Source organism: Kryptolebias marmoratus, linkage group LG2 (assembly GCF_001649575.2).
Source record: "Kryptolebias marmoratus isolate JLee-2015 linkage group LG2, ASM164957v2, whole genome shotgun sequence".
In the NCBI taxonomy this organism is placed as follows: Eukaryota; Metazoa; Chordata; class Actinopteri; order Cyprinodontiformes; family Rivulidae; genus Kryptolebias; species Kryptolebias marmoratus.
This window is the reverse complement of record NC_051431.1, coordinates 5,586,856-5,600,917: the sequence shown is the minus strand read 5'-3', so window position 1 is coordinate 5,600,917 and position 14,062 is coordinate 5,586,856. Positions and strand designations below refer to the sequence as shown.

Below are 14,062 nucleotides of genomic sequence, written 5' to 3'. Positions count from 1 at the left end.
AGTAATTTCTTTTCTTTTAAAAGTTTTATTTTTTAAGTATTTTTTGGCAGTTGGTGAACAGGATAGTTGAGTAAGTCCACCTACCATGGAGAGATATTCAAACTTTTGTTTTATTTGCCTGACGAATTGAGAGCACTTTTTTAAAACTCAGCTGGTTCTGTCTTTACTCTCTCGTCAGTATAGGCATGGCTGCTGTGTTCATAGGATTACATTGTGGCTCAATGGATTCATATTAAGCATGATTTTGAAAGGCGGTGGCTTACCCCGTCAACTGCAGTAACAGTAAAGTCAAAACTGTCCGGCCCTTGATCCCTGTCTAGTACAGCAGTAGTGCAGATCTGGCCAGTCTCCTTGCCAATAGTAAACTGAGAGGGAACAGCGCTGTTACTGCCGGAGCCAAGAGAGTAGGTGATCGAGCCAAAGGAGCCACCATCTGCATCTGTCGCAGTTACCTACAAAAACAAAGAGGCTGTTGGTTAAACACTCAATTTCATGAGCAGGATAAACTTAAACGTTTCTAAATTCAATAACATTACTCTTAAGCTGCAACAAATTAAATCTTTTTTCTAGTAGGGGGATGTAAGAATGATGGCACATCAACAAACTGAAACAAGAGCACAATACCAGGTGCCTTTAAAAGCATCTTTGGACTCGCTCTTTGTTGTTTATTTGAGCCAGGACATGAGCCAAACAGGCCCTTTGGCAGAAGCAGACTCCGAGGGAAGGAGAAGCGTTGGCAGGACGTTCATTGACTTCTACAGGCTCTGGAGGAGCTGCCAACAGGAAATACTGCCTGCTTCATGAGTAGAGTCTGCCTGAAAAGGACAGTGACAGGGGCGGCTGGATAATAGTGGAATCCCACACAGTGAGATTCAGTGCAGGGTATTTCACTCTAATGTAAAGTCACAACGGTGGTCTGGTTTTATTAATACTGCACGTCCACAGAAATGAAACCAGTGGATCTATAAAAGCAACTCACAAGCCATCAGCTAGTGAGCCAACGTGATACCTGTAGGATCTCCCAAGACAGTACAAAGTAAACAGACGAATCAGATAAGCCCCCGGGGTATTAGTGGTGGAATTGTTAGCAAGCGTTGGTTCTAAATTGCACATTACAGACAGGCTAAACCTCGCAAGTTTATTAAAATTGTACCTTCTTCTATGTTTTAAAAAAATGAATATTTTTAGCAAAACACTAAAGGGAAGAAAAGCCCCAGTGCTCCAACACTCAGCAGCAGGAAGACACCTTTGCATTAGAAGGCACAGTCATCAGGAACACTGCCAAGAGAAATAAGGCAAGCCATGCTTATCATCAAACATTGACTTTTTTTAAAGATGGCATTGGAATGACTGTGAGTAGTTGGAAATCATTCATTCGAGGTGATGAGTTTGGCTACAGTAATTCAGCCTCGTCTTTCCTGAGCAGATGGCAGACGGGGGACTCAGCAGAGAGCATGGCCCACACTCTTGACTGTAACTCCTAACAGAGGGTGAGTAGTGTGTAGGAGGGAGAGAGTTGTAAAGCTGGCAGAGATGCAAGCCGAGGAGAAGAATAATAAACCACATGAGGAAAGGGGAAACCAAGAGCGCAGCAAGAAAGCTATTCCATTTTTAAGGTGTAGAAACTGCAGCTGACTGTAATATATTATTATTTTGCAGGGGTTGTTTGTGTGTGTGTGTGTGGGAAGGGGGAGTATTCACATTTGCAGAAGGAGTGTCAGTGCAATGGAAAGCAGAGGGAGCATTTTAGTATTAATCTCCATTTTTTTCCTTTTTCTTTTTTTAAGCCAACAAGTATATAACAAATACTTTCAAAAGACCTTTAGAAACATATTTTTTAGGGGTTTTCTTTGTGATAACTGACCCTTTCATGGCAGGCACTAACTGTAAGAGCTATTTGAGGAGATTCTCTTTTGCTTTCAATTTTAGCCACAACCACACAGTAAATGCATTTTTCAAAATACACCCACATAATGTACAATCACGCTTGGACGTCCTTTAAATTTATGGTATGAAAAGTGGAAAAATGACACAATAAAGAAGGGAGTGGAAGCATGAATATAATTGGCTTATGTTGAGAATGGACAGTTAACAGAGTAATCAAATGAAGAGGAAGATTGAGTGCTGTCATACTTCTCTCAGTGTGCTCAAAATGATGGAATTTGTGTCTGGAAAGCAGTGTATAGGGAAATAAACTGTATGTAAATAAACCAAATAATCACATTTGCCCAAACCACTAGTAAACTTCCCAAAACAATCTAATTTAGATTTTGTATTCCTTTTTTAAATTAATAGCGACATAGTGTCATCTCGCTGCAATGCAGAGGATTTGTAAATCCAGATTATATTCACAAATAGTAAATGACACAAGGCCATAAGCAAATTAAAAATAAGCATAACAATTAGTCAAAACCACGAAGCATAAACCCTGAGAGATGAGGGCAACGTAACAAAACATGGCCTGTGGCATCAGACAAATCTGCAATGGAAGTCTTATAAAAAACTGAGAAAAACTCAGTAACAGAGAAAGTGTAAACCTCAATAGGTGAAACAGGGTTCTCACAATGTCTTAAAGTGACAAACTGAACTTTTTTGGAATATTACACAATTTTTCAATACAGTAATTAAGGGCACAGCAAAAAGCCATCTACCATTTCTCTCAAAACTGCTGACCCTGCACTTGGATATTTGATGATCCCATTTCAGACATTATTTGCTTCATATTCATTGTTTTTAATCAACACTGCTCTCATATATATGAATTGTATTAAGGTCATATTACCATACACATCAACATTAACATTAATGACCAGATACACAATTTAAAGGTACCCAAACATACATAGGAATCTTCTCAGCAGTAAGATGTAGAATTGACATCTTGGTTGGGTCTTGATATAAAAAGCCACTGCTTTGATGTCCAAAAGAGTTTTTCTTGGCAGTGTGTGGATATTAAGCAAACTTTATTTTTGCTGAATTAAAAAGTCAAAAAGCAGACATGATCTTAGGTCATCCACACCAGCCAAAAGACTTTTCTCTACACTTCATGTCTGTGAGTGAGGGATGATGGGAGCTGTTTTATCAGCAGGGGAAGGACAACATTTGGATGAGTTCTTCATAAAACAAGCAGGGGAAATCCAAAGATAACTGGGGCACTTCATGGTTCTAAAATCAGATTCCAGGAGCCTTCCAGAGGAGAATTTTTGACTGATTATTCACAACAGAGGATGTACCTTTGCATAGTTTTTGTTTATGTCCAAATGGAACAATGATCCTAAGGCTTTTGGACGATGGCTCATTTAATGCTTTCACCCTGTGGTATGAGAAAGAAACAAGATTTTAGTGGTTTCTATTCTTAGATTTTTTGTGTTTGTCTTCTTTTTATGAAGAAACATTTAGAATCACTGCCTGTAAATGATCTCTGTACCCTGAGAGTTGTTTTGAAATTACCGTTGATATTCAGTTTCACATATGGCAGGATGGCTATATTTTCTTTACTGCTCTTTGCTCCACCTTTATTTTGCAGCCATAATATGGGAAAATTACTAAATGAATGAAGTAAAGTCAAAAGTACTCAGGCCAACCAAGGGTAAAATGAAAGCAATGCAGTTTTTAATCATGCTCCCCGTATTTCAGAGTGCCCAGTCAAACAAATCCATCTCACGCAGTCCTCATTGAAACCAGCCAATCAGGATGGTGCCACAGCCAATCCAAACAGGCCGCAAATGACAGAGTGTATGTGTAAATGTTTGCCAAATGGGAAATTATCTCACACATCAATCAAGTTCTGTATGCACATGTCCTATGAGTGCACCTTAGATGCGTAAGCAAAGACACAAACACTGAAGATGAGTGATTGCTCCTTTTGGTTTCAAGATGCATGTGGAGCAAAAAAAAACCCCCAAAAAACCCCAAACTGAGTTAATTCAGTACTGTGATGACATCAAAATGAAAATATTTTCATATTCACTTTGCAAAGAGAGCAAGCTCATTTTAGTGTGCAGCTTTAGCTGTGAAATTCTGTCCAAATTAAACAAAATGCAACTCTGTAAAATAGAGACATTTTCAAAAAAATACTGGATGACATTTACATTTCTTAAGTTGACATTTATTAGGATTGAGATTGCCTTCATCATACTTGGTACTAATATATGCTGTGCAGACAGCTGACGTATATTTAATGAAGTGATTAAGATACAATGACCACTGTGACAAACAACCAGGAATAAGAGAGCCTAATTGAATTTACTAGGGAACTGAGTATTCAACCAACGGGTTATTTTAGCTGCCATATTTATGATCAGTAGCTTCAACGCAAGTCATTCAACAAAACATTCCACCCTGATCAGAGATTTTAGCTTTTTCATATAAACTTTGTTGATATAATTTGAGGAAATCAGAACTCCTACAGTGCAAGACTGATCAGAAGCACCATATGAAAGAACAATGAGATGACACAGATCATCAAAGTCAGCAAAGCCAAAGAGGAAAGTGTAGGCTCAAAGAAATCAAATGAGTGGGCGAGTTGTAGAAATCTGGACTGAGAGATGCTTTGAGCTGTCTCAGCTGGTGTGAAGACATGCACACTTCTCTTTCTCCATTGTTCTGGCATCACTTCAGACAAAAGTAGAGATGAGGGAAACAAGGCAAATACCTCCTCAAGGCCTCTTTCACTGCTTGCTAAAGCAGGAGATAGGCGTGTCAGAAACTTTTGTTCCATGTCAACCACCACACTAAAGACCCAGACAGAGACCACACCGGACCGGTGGAAGGAAGAAACCCACACACTGTTGACAAAAATATCAAAATACCAAACATATGACGCACAGACAGTATTGTCTGGATGTGGACCAAACACATGTGAAAGATTTTGGTGGTTACTAATCAGACAAAAACCAAGTCTTTACGACATTAGTAAGGTCTGTGAAATGGTGACATTAAATTTCCCCTGTGATGTCTGCTGGCTTTGTGCAAACTTGAGAGCTGCCATAAAGTTTCAGAAGACATGGAGGATTAAACAAGAAATATGTTCATGCATCATCTGAGATGTTTTGTTGTGTTCCATGGTGATCAGGAATAAAGTGTGTACTCAGAGTAAGTCTATATAACACAAAGCCAGAACAGAAACCCCAAGGCACTATTACAAAGATGAAACACTATGCTTTGCTCTGTGGTGTCCAGGACCACGCTTTTAAAGGACCATCACATGAAAATATTTTGAAATTTATAATTCTATTATTATTATTTTAAATTGGGTTAGGGTGGTTGTGTTGGGGGATATGTATAGAACTTGTTAAAACAACAGTTCACGGGGCAGCCAGAAGTAATCATAAACATCAGGATTTACCCCTGGGAAACATAAACACCCACAGTGAATTTCATGGAAATAGGAGATAACCACCTGTATCTGAGACACATTATTCATTTTGATCTCAGTCAAGCAGTTACAACTACATTTTACATTAGATTACCTGTCCTTTTCATGATCATAGCTGTAAAAGCCTTGCCTAAAATGTACAGACACTGGTACTGTACTAAAAAATACACCTCAATAGAGGTTTTTTCACACAGTTAAAAATGTAAAAGAACTCACTCAGTATGCCTGCATGAGTTCAACAGGAACAATTTATTCCAGATCTAACATGTTCTTTGTCTGTCCAGATGTGTCTTTGGGTGAATTAGGGTATCCTAGTGAAACACTGTATAACTGTCAAAGTTAATAACTATCCTAATCACAGTGTTAAAAAAAAAGGAAAACGTTATCTGCCAGTTGCCAGATCATTTCATCCAGAACTGTCGTTCACTGTGAAAATGGTCTCCAACTGTCACGGTAATGAGTTCACCAGACAAGAACTCTAGATGAACATTAATAAAATCTGTTACACATGCTGCAGGGTAAACATGACAACATTTAATATGCCTCAATAAATGGCCCTATCTTGACAGACAATCGAAGTTTTGTCTGACTACAGAAAAGTCGTACAAAGCAACATTTACACCAACATCACACATCTAGTTCCTTGGAACTATATCAGTGAATAAATGAAGCTACTTGACACAAGAAAACACTGTAGAGGCATTGAAATCTAAATAAACCATGAATAAACAAAGTGCAGCTTTAAAACTTATATAAGTTGTGCATTGACATAAATGTGGCAGAACTGGATTAAGAACAGCAGGTTAAATCTGGCAGAGGAACAGAAGAGAGGTTGTATAGTAGGCAGGGATTTAGAAACACTTAAAACTAGATTGCATAAATGGGAAAGTATGATATTTCAATCTATTCACATTTGCACATCTATCTATCTAGTTCACTGCTGGAAAAATAAAAAGAAACATCCTAAATTTCTGTATTTCTTCTATGGAAAAGTTTGAGTAAATGTTTTTAAATTCTACTTTCTGTAAACTTTCTTTGATCATTAAATATTTAATCTCAGGAATCCCAACAGTTTAAGATGCCTTGTCGTTATTGCAAGATTAAGAACTTTGCATGTGAATTTAAGAATCTTACAGCTAAATAACTGCACTTTATAAATCTATCTATCTATCTATCTATCTATCTATCTATCTATCTATCTATCTATCTATCTATCTATCTATCTATCTATCTATCTATCTATCTATCTATCTATCTATCTATCTATCTATCTATCTATCTATCTATCTATCTATCTATCTATCTATCTATCTATCTATAGAGATCTTCTTTGGACTTTAAGAGTTATCTCAAACTTCAGTTGCTGAAAGTTAGGTGGTCTGCATTTTTTAAAGCTTTCATTAGACTTTCTTCTAAAACTGAAGTGTCTGTTTCTCATCTGGATTTTGCATCTGGAAGTTATTATGCATCCAACCATTTAAAGGAAAAAAAGGGTTCCTAAAAAGGCTAAATGGGTGCAGAGGTAAGATATAAGGCATCTAAAGGGAGGAAAACAGGCTAAATTAAAAGAACTAAATGGAGTGCAGGGTGTTCTTGACCAAACATGTAATCCAAATTTTTTGCAAGTTTTAAATCGTCTGTGCAGGTTTAAACAAATAAAAACTAACTTTTGCTACAGTGATGATGAAATGTCCAGAGGGTCAGGAAACACAAGGATACACACATGTAGCTGTGCCAAAAATGCCCTCTGAGTGTAGAGCTGGGTGACTACAAAAATGCACAAAGTCATCAAGATGGAATGTGACTACGTCATGAAAACAGCTTTAAGATGTTTTTTTAAACCAATCTGCTAATTATAAACAGTATTTGAAATAATATTAGCCATATTATATTAGGCATGACCTCAATTCATAAACTAAGGGAAAACAAGTAAATAAAGTTATTGATATGTTAAAAACAGCAGCTGGGCAAAAGGTTAGCAAAGAAAAAAGCTAAATGCTAAATATGTTACCCACCATGGTATATGCTCACAGTCAAACCAAACTCCTCATACAGAATATGAAGGATAATTCTCATGAAGGGTTTTAAGCCATTTAAAAAAATAAATATGACAAAAACTCTTCAGGATGTGTTAAGTGTGCTGCTGATGTGGCATTAACCCCTGACCACCTGGAATGACAGACGTTCCCTCTGAGAGGCTGCTGCTTAAGACATTAACCTTTTTGTTTTTCAAAGGTCAAACACAGAAGAAAAAAACATGCCAGTATTTTTTCAAGCTAAAAGGGCATTGGTAAGCTGATGGCAATGACTATTTTACTTTTGTGATCTTGATATTTAGATGAACAAAGAAAACCTGTTTCAATAGATGCCTAATAACATATTTTCGTGCATACATTTATTTAATGTTGTTTCTGGATTTAAAATGGTTTGTTTGTACTTGTTGCAGAGATAGAGGTTTTTATTTGTTTTAACCTAAATATATAGTGTAGATATAATCAATCAGCAACTTAGTTGGCATTAAAAGTTAATTTCTGAGGCTAAGATTGATTAATTACCACAAAAAACCGACAAGACTGCCTCTACCTGATGGGTCACTTCCTCTTTAAAGTTACCTCTATAAACCTAAGGTGCAGTCTGTGAGATGAATTTATATTAGAAGCTTGCTTGGTAAATTCACCAATAAGACTACAGGGAGGTGACCTTGTATGAGACCCCCACAAAGGAAATCTTGTCAGGCTCTTGCTTGGCTCAGTTTCAACCCCTCATCCCTTTTTACTGCACCCAATAGCAGGGCTGAGCCTTGGTCGGGTGAGTCAAACCATGCGGTGAATAGTGGGGTCTGGGAGGGTGGGAGAGGAGCTAATATGAACCATGCACAGCGTGGGGCAGCAGGAGATCTGATGTGGGTTAGGCGTGTTACAGCTGCCTACAGTGGGTGGGAGAATGCCCACTGAGCCTAGCATGCCCAAACAAAGTGCAGATGTAGATGCAGAGCCAGATTGTACCTGGTTATCATATCTCCACAAGTCTGTTAGATGAGATGACAGGATATTATTCAGTGCCAGAGTGGTTTATCTTCTGTCTTTGCCAGGCTGCTTCAATTCAGTCACAGAACTGTATTTTAATCAATCTGTGATCAAAACTGACTAAATAAGAAAGAACCAGCAGAGCAACTTGTCTTTTAGGGTATGATAAACTTGAAGTGCATATTTTTAGAAATGACTAACATACTTGGAACATCTGATTTTAAGTGTTAGTCTGATCAGAGAGCAGATCTTTTTGCTCTACTTTTCTTTACAGCAGGACTTGATAATCTCTACTACACACAAAATAACACACGTTTATGATATGCGAACACTGAGACAACATTCACAGTGTACTTTTAAAGTACTCCTACAAAAGCACGGATGTCAGTAGGATATGCCAAAGAGTGGCTGACATTTCTAGCACAGCAGATGAAGCCTTAGTTGTGGACTGGCACATGTCCTTTTATGCTCTGCATCTTCTGTAGGGAATAACAGTACCTGCAGTTCAGGAACAGGATCATTGCACCTCAAACACTTCTGGTCTCGTCATATGTCCACAAATACCTATATCTGCCTTTCACTGTGTGTTTGTTCTTGTTTTCCATAAGCTAGCCTTCCACCTTCTTCCTGACCTGTTTCTCACAGTCAGCTCTTTTCTCCTTATGTGTTTGCCACTTTTCTCACTTTCACAATCAAATTACAGTCTGCACACATAATTGAGGTGAGTTACTTGATTTTGAAATGTAATATGTTATTTTTACTCACTTGATTTTTAATTTGAAGCACATTGAATTGCTTTTGTCTATGAAATGTGCTGAATAATTAAACTCCACAGACTTGAGAGGCAGGAAATGAAAATAACACACAAGGCAGACACTAAAAAACATTGTCATTTTAAGGTGTATGATTTTTTTTTGAGTAAAGATAGTGTTGTCAAACAGTCTGAAAGATGTTTACTGACAGTCATAGTGGCACGGTAATTTATGGCTGGAAAACAATATTTAAAGCAGGCAGTTTTGGAGACTGTGTATTTGTTTATGTCACACAAATATAATGCAAGCTGGTATTTGTTGCAAACAAAGCATGAAACACTTTTGTGTTTAAAATGCATCATTTACATTGCAGATATACTTAACATCCAACAAACTGTAAAAGGGGGTATCACTGCTAGTACTACACAAATAAACTACTATCATAAACTACTACCTTAAACTACTATCTTAAAAAGCTTGAAAAAGCTACTTTTTATGTTAAATATTTAAAATAATAAGTTGGAAGCATGGCATTTACTATTATTTTTTTTAAAACAATAATCAGTGAATTCCTTATGTGGCAGTTTGTCCTTTCTTTGAGTGAGTCACAGAGGTGTGCAGACCTGTTGCTTGAGTTTTGGACAAGTTCAAAACACTTGTGTGACAATTTCTTTTCTCAAAATAGTCAGAGTCGATGCAGGCATTTCAAAACCCACCTGAATTTTTTTGTGGGCATTCTCAATCTGTCTCAAGGGCACTGGAGCTGTACTTTGACACCTGCACAGCAGCTCTTCTCTGACAAAAAACATCTGAGGTCTTAAAACCTGGCTGATGATGAATAATAATTATTTTTTAAAAATGGTCTAAATTTGCCCATCTTTATTTCAAAAGTGTACTCCAGTAGATTAAATCATAAATGTGGGGGCGGCTGCCAAGATGGGTACACAGTTAGCTGATGCGTGTATGACTTGGATAGAAGTGGAAAAGAAAATAATTTGTACGGCCAAGAATGCAGTGGCCACAGGGCACTGGTCACTCGGTTGGAACACTTGGAGTTCTATGAGACTGCAACCAAAAAATTGTCTTTTTTCTTATAATTTTGAGTCAATAACTGCAAATAGTCTTCAACAGTTGCAACCCAGTGATAAACCACCTCAAGAACTTTGATGGCTGATTGATCCAAACAGATAATCCAACCCAGATTCTGCAGACAGATCAATGCATATATCATCTGCATTTTACTTGAATAACATGCAGATGCCTGTATATATCTCTTTCTATTATCAATCTTAAAGAAATACTAAATTATCTAAAGAGTTTTCTGACAAAATGATAAATTTCAACATTAATGCAAAGCAAAGATCTTAAAGTCAAAACCACACAACGCACTGAAATGATCATTCCTGAGGGAGGAAAACTGGATCACTCTCTGATGCTGCTGTCTGCGGCGTAAGACAAAGGGAGGGGAGGTGGAAATGAGGGGGTGAGCTGGGGCAAACAGGGTCACGAAGGCCTACTGGAACCATAAATATAAACATACTTTGTCACTGACTGATAAACACTGCAAACAAACGAAGACCACTCCGGCTGGGTTCTGGCGTGAGCTCCGTCTCTCCAGTAAACTCTGTTTAAACTGTAAGCCCAGGGCTGAAAGTCATCCCTGGTGCAGACATGGGTTAGACACATGAGACAGCATACTGTGGCAATGGAGACAGTCCAGGAAGCTGACTGTCTGTTTAGATCTTTTTATTTTGTTTCACCAAGTAGCGTAATTGCAAGTCAACAAAAATATGTTGTGAGTGGAAAGAGACGCATGCAGACATCCAGATGAGTGCAGACAAATGCACACACATTATGCACAACAATTTTCCAGTTTCCTGTCTACAAACAACAGCTGTTATTTTGGTGGCTTGTCGTTATTACAAATTGTATCCTAAATTTATTCTTGCTGGAAAAACTGATAATTGGATTTTCCATATTTACACTTGCAGATTTTCCACTTGTACTTGTGTATTTTGTTATATTTGTGTGTTGTTCCTATTTGGAATCTTCTACATGTCTTTGCAATATTTGTGTGTTTTAGCATCTGATTCATGAGATTTTTTTATTTTACATGAATTCTTTTGAGCCTCCAAAGTAATAGTCAGGTTTCATTTCCTCTCTAAGATATTTATTTATCTTTCAGCAAAATATTTAGGTGATAGAGTAATTATATTTTACCTTGTATACATGTCCAATCCCCTTCTTCATGTGATTCATTTCAAACAATCCCCTCTGAGTATACATAAGGTAGTCAGTGAGCACTTCAGTTGTTTCTCAGAGCAGAAGGGACTTCCACAGTAAACATGTCCTTCCACAAGATTACACTCACGCAAGCTCTTATAAGGAACACACACAAGCCTGAATCAAACATTTTTCATCCAGTTGAAATTTAAAAACCTGATTGGGTTACACAAAGCAAAGCTCTGGCAAGGACTTCCCCGTGATCCGTAAAGTATACTCATATACTTCTCAAATTCACCTCACACGCTGCCCAAAAGCACTTATTCACAAGCCAAAATCTGTTCAGTGATTACATTTTCTGGTTTCTGCTAAGCAGTGAGACTCACATAGAACAGGGCTGTTATCGTCAAGTGTCTGGAGATATGAGCCAGTATTAATTACATTTCCAGCTGTGCAGGAGAATGTCTTCCATGTAGGTGATATAGAGAAGCTTTGCAAAGAAATTCAAACAGTTCTGTATTTCATACACAACATCAAATGATTTGATTTGTAGTCCTAAATTTGCACAAGTATTTTTTAGAACTCTTAAACCTAAAGCCTAAAGAGTCAAATGAACACAAATAATCCAATATTAGCATCAGCATTGTCAAAATACTATATTGTTGTTGTGTCATTAACTATGAAAAAGAACTTACATGCAACACAAGTAAGCAGAAGGCAGACATGTACAGTATTAAAACCACACAAATTTTCAGTGATTTCAATTAAAAAAAATGGACTGTAGAAACATAAAGATCAAAACTTGACTAATCCAAAGCCAGGCACTAAACTGGACTAAAGTAAAGGCCGAACTGACCTGCTAATCTGGCTTAGGACCACTTTGATCACGTGACTGATGCAAACAAAACACTTCACTGCTATGGTCCAAATGTAATGAATAATGTCAGTAAATCTTCTGAATAAATTACAGGCTCTATATTAAACAGTATGGTGGTATCTGGTATTTTTATGTCTCTATTCTTTTATTCAACTGGGACTGTAGTGTAACACTGGTTCAAAACTTCTGTTAACATAATCAAACAACTCAAAAATAGCAAAAGGAGTCTAAAACATGAAAATGTGACCTCCACTGAGGAGAGAAAGATAGGTCAGCTTAAATAAAAGTGTCTAGCCTTGACAGCTTCCAGGCTGACTCAGAACAACTTTTAACCAAATTGGGCAAAATTGGCTGTTAGACAAAAGGAGCATTAGAAGATTGAACTGTGAACAACTATTACTGTGTTCCACTATGACTCCAAAAGTAATTTTGAACTGTATCTTCTCCTAATAAAACTCTTCTGTAAGTTCTTCCAATGTTACAGGTCAGTTTGACCCATTTTCACTTTTGGCTGTCTGACATACTAACAGCCATCTACGTCCCTCCCAAAAGTTCTGGTTTGCCTCAATCAGAGTCATGAACTTAGATGCAAAATGTGAATGTTATATAATGTTATGTTGTGTTCAGATTAATTTGACCCGTGATCTTATAAAATGACAATTAACATCAAAGTGTCCTTGAAGTCATTTTATTCCAATCATTTTGTTGGCTTGTCATGTTAAAAGCAAGTTGCATAAAAAAACACTACAAAGTCTGCAAGGCCAAGATGGGAATAGGTTTATTTCTGTATATTGTTTGGTATTCACACTTCACTGTGACTGAAGAGGTGATGAGCTATTAGAGCTATGTTGGGATTTGTGGTGCTGGTAATAAAATCATAGCTAAAAGGCAGAGATTTTTTTTAGAACTGGAAGAAAACCACAAGGTTTTTGCAGGCTGCAGTAGTCCGTGTGTGCGTTCATGTGTTATTTGGCCTCTCGCCACTCAATGACGATAACTTGGAAGCCGACAAGTGAATTATAATGCAGAAAAAAGGAAGGGAAATGTAAATCACAAATAAATTGGCACTTAAAATCTCCCCGAAAACTTCGGTGCTCTTCCATGATCCAAGTAAATATTGTTCTTACTTAGTAATTAAAGACTCCACTGATGTCCTGAGTTATAATAGTACAGGCCATCTCAAACCAGCAAGTAAACTTCAAATAACCCACAAACAGTAACCTACCTATTAACCAAGAAACTCGAGCAAAAAAGCAACACTCCATTTAATGTCTTAATGTGCTTTGCACAGCATTTTAAGTCTGTCATTGAGATTTTGGATTTCATGCTTCATTGGATTTGCTGAAATCTCATTTCCAGGCATCTTTTACATTTTGCTTAATTTTTATTTGTGGCTGCCTGCTCTGTAAGTGATGAAAATGATAAAATAAATAAATAAATCTGACAAATGCTTTGAGCTTCACAGTGACAAAACATCACTATACTTTTATGTTTACATCTGGCACACAGAAAAGACATCTTTTTTTAATCATTATTTTAGTTAAATATGTGCCATGGTGTCATGTATGCATGGTAAACACATACTTCTTTTTTGTCACTGTAGGTTGGAGTAGACTCTCAGTAAAGAGCTTAAATACAACTCTCCTTTCATTTGTCCTACTTGACCATTTGTTTGTAAGTGCAATATGTCATTCAATTCAATTCAATTCAAAAATACTTTATTAATCCCAAAGGGAAATTAAATTCATCCATTTAAATTCATTCATTCATTCATTCATTCATTCATTCATTCATCCGTCCAATCATC

The 14,062-nt window shown here is 37.1% G+C and overlaps 1 protein-coding gene across 1 annotated transcript in view; it reads right to left on the bottom strand.

Annotated features, from left to right (window-relative positions):
* The window catches only part of LOC108235958 (protocadherin-16), a 77,533-nt gene that overhangs the window by 18,097 nt on the left and 45,374 nt on the right, over positions 1–14,062 (bottom strand). Inside the window, exon 3 of the mRNA XM_017416301.3 lies at positions 264–452. Within this exon, the coding sequence (XP_017271790.1) occupies positions 264–452 (189 nt within the window). The remainder of the gene's footprint in view (positions 1–263; positions 453–14,062) is intronic.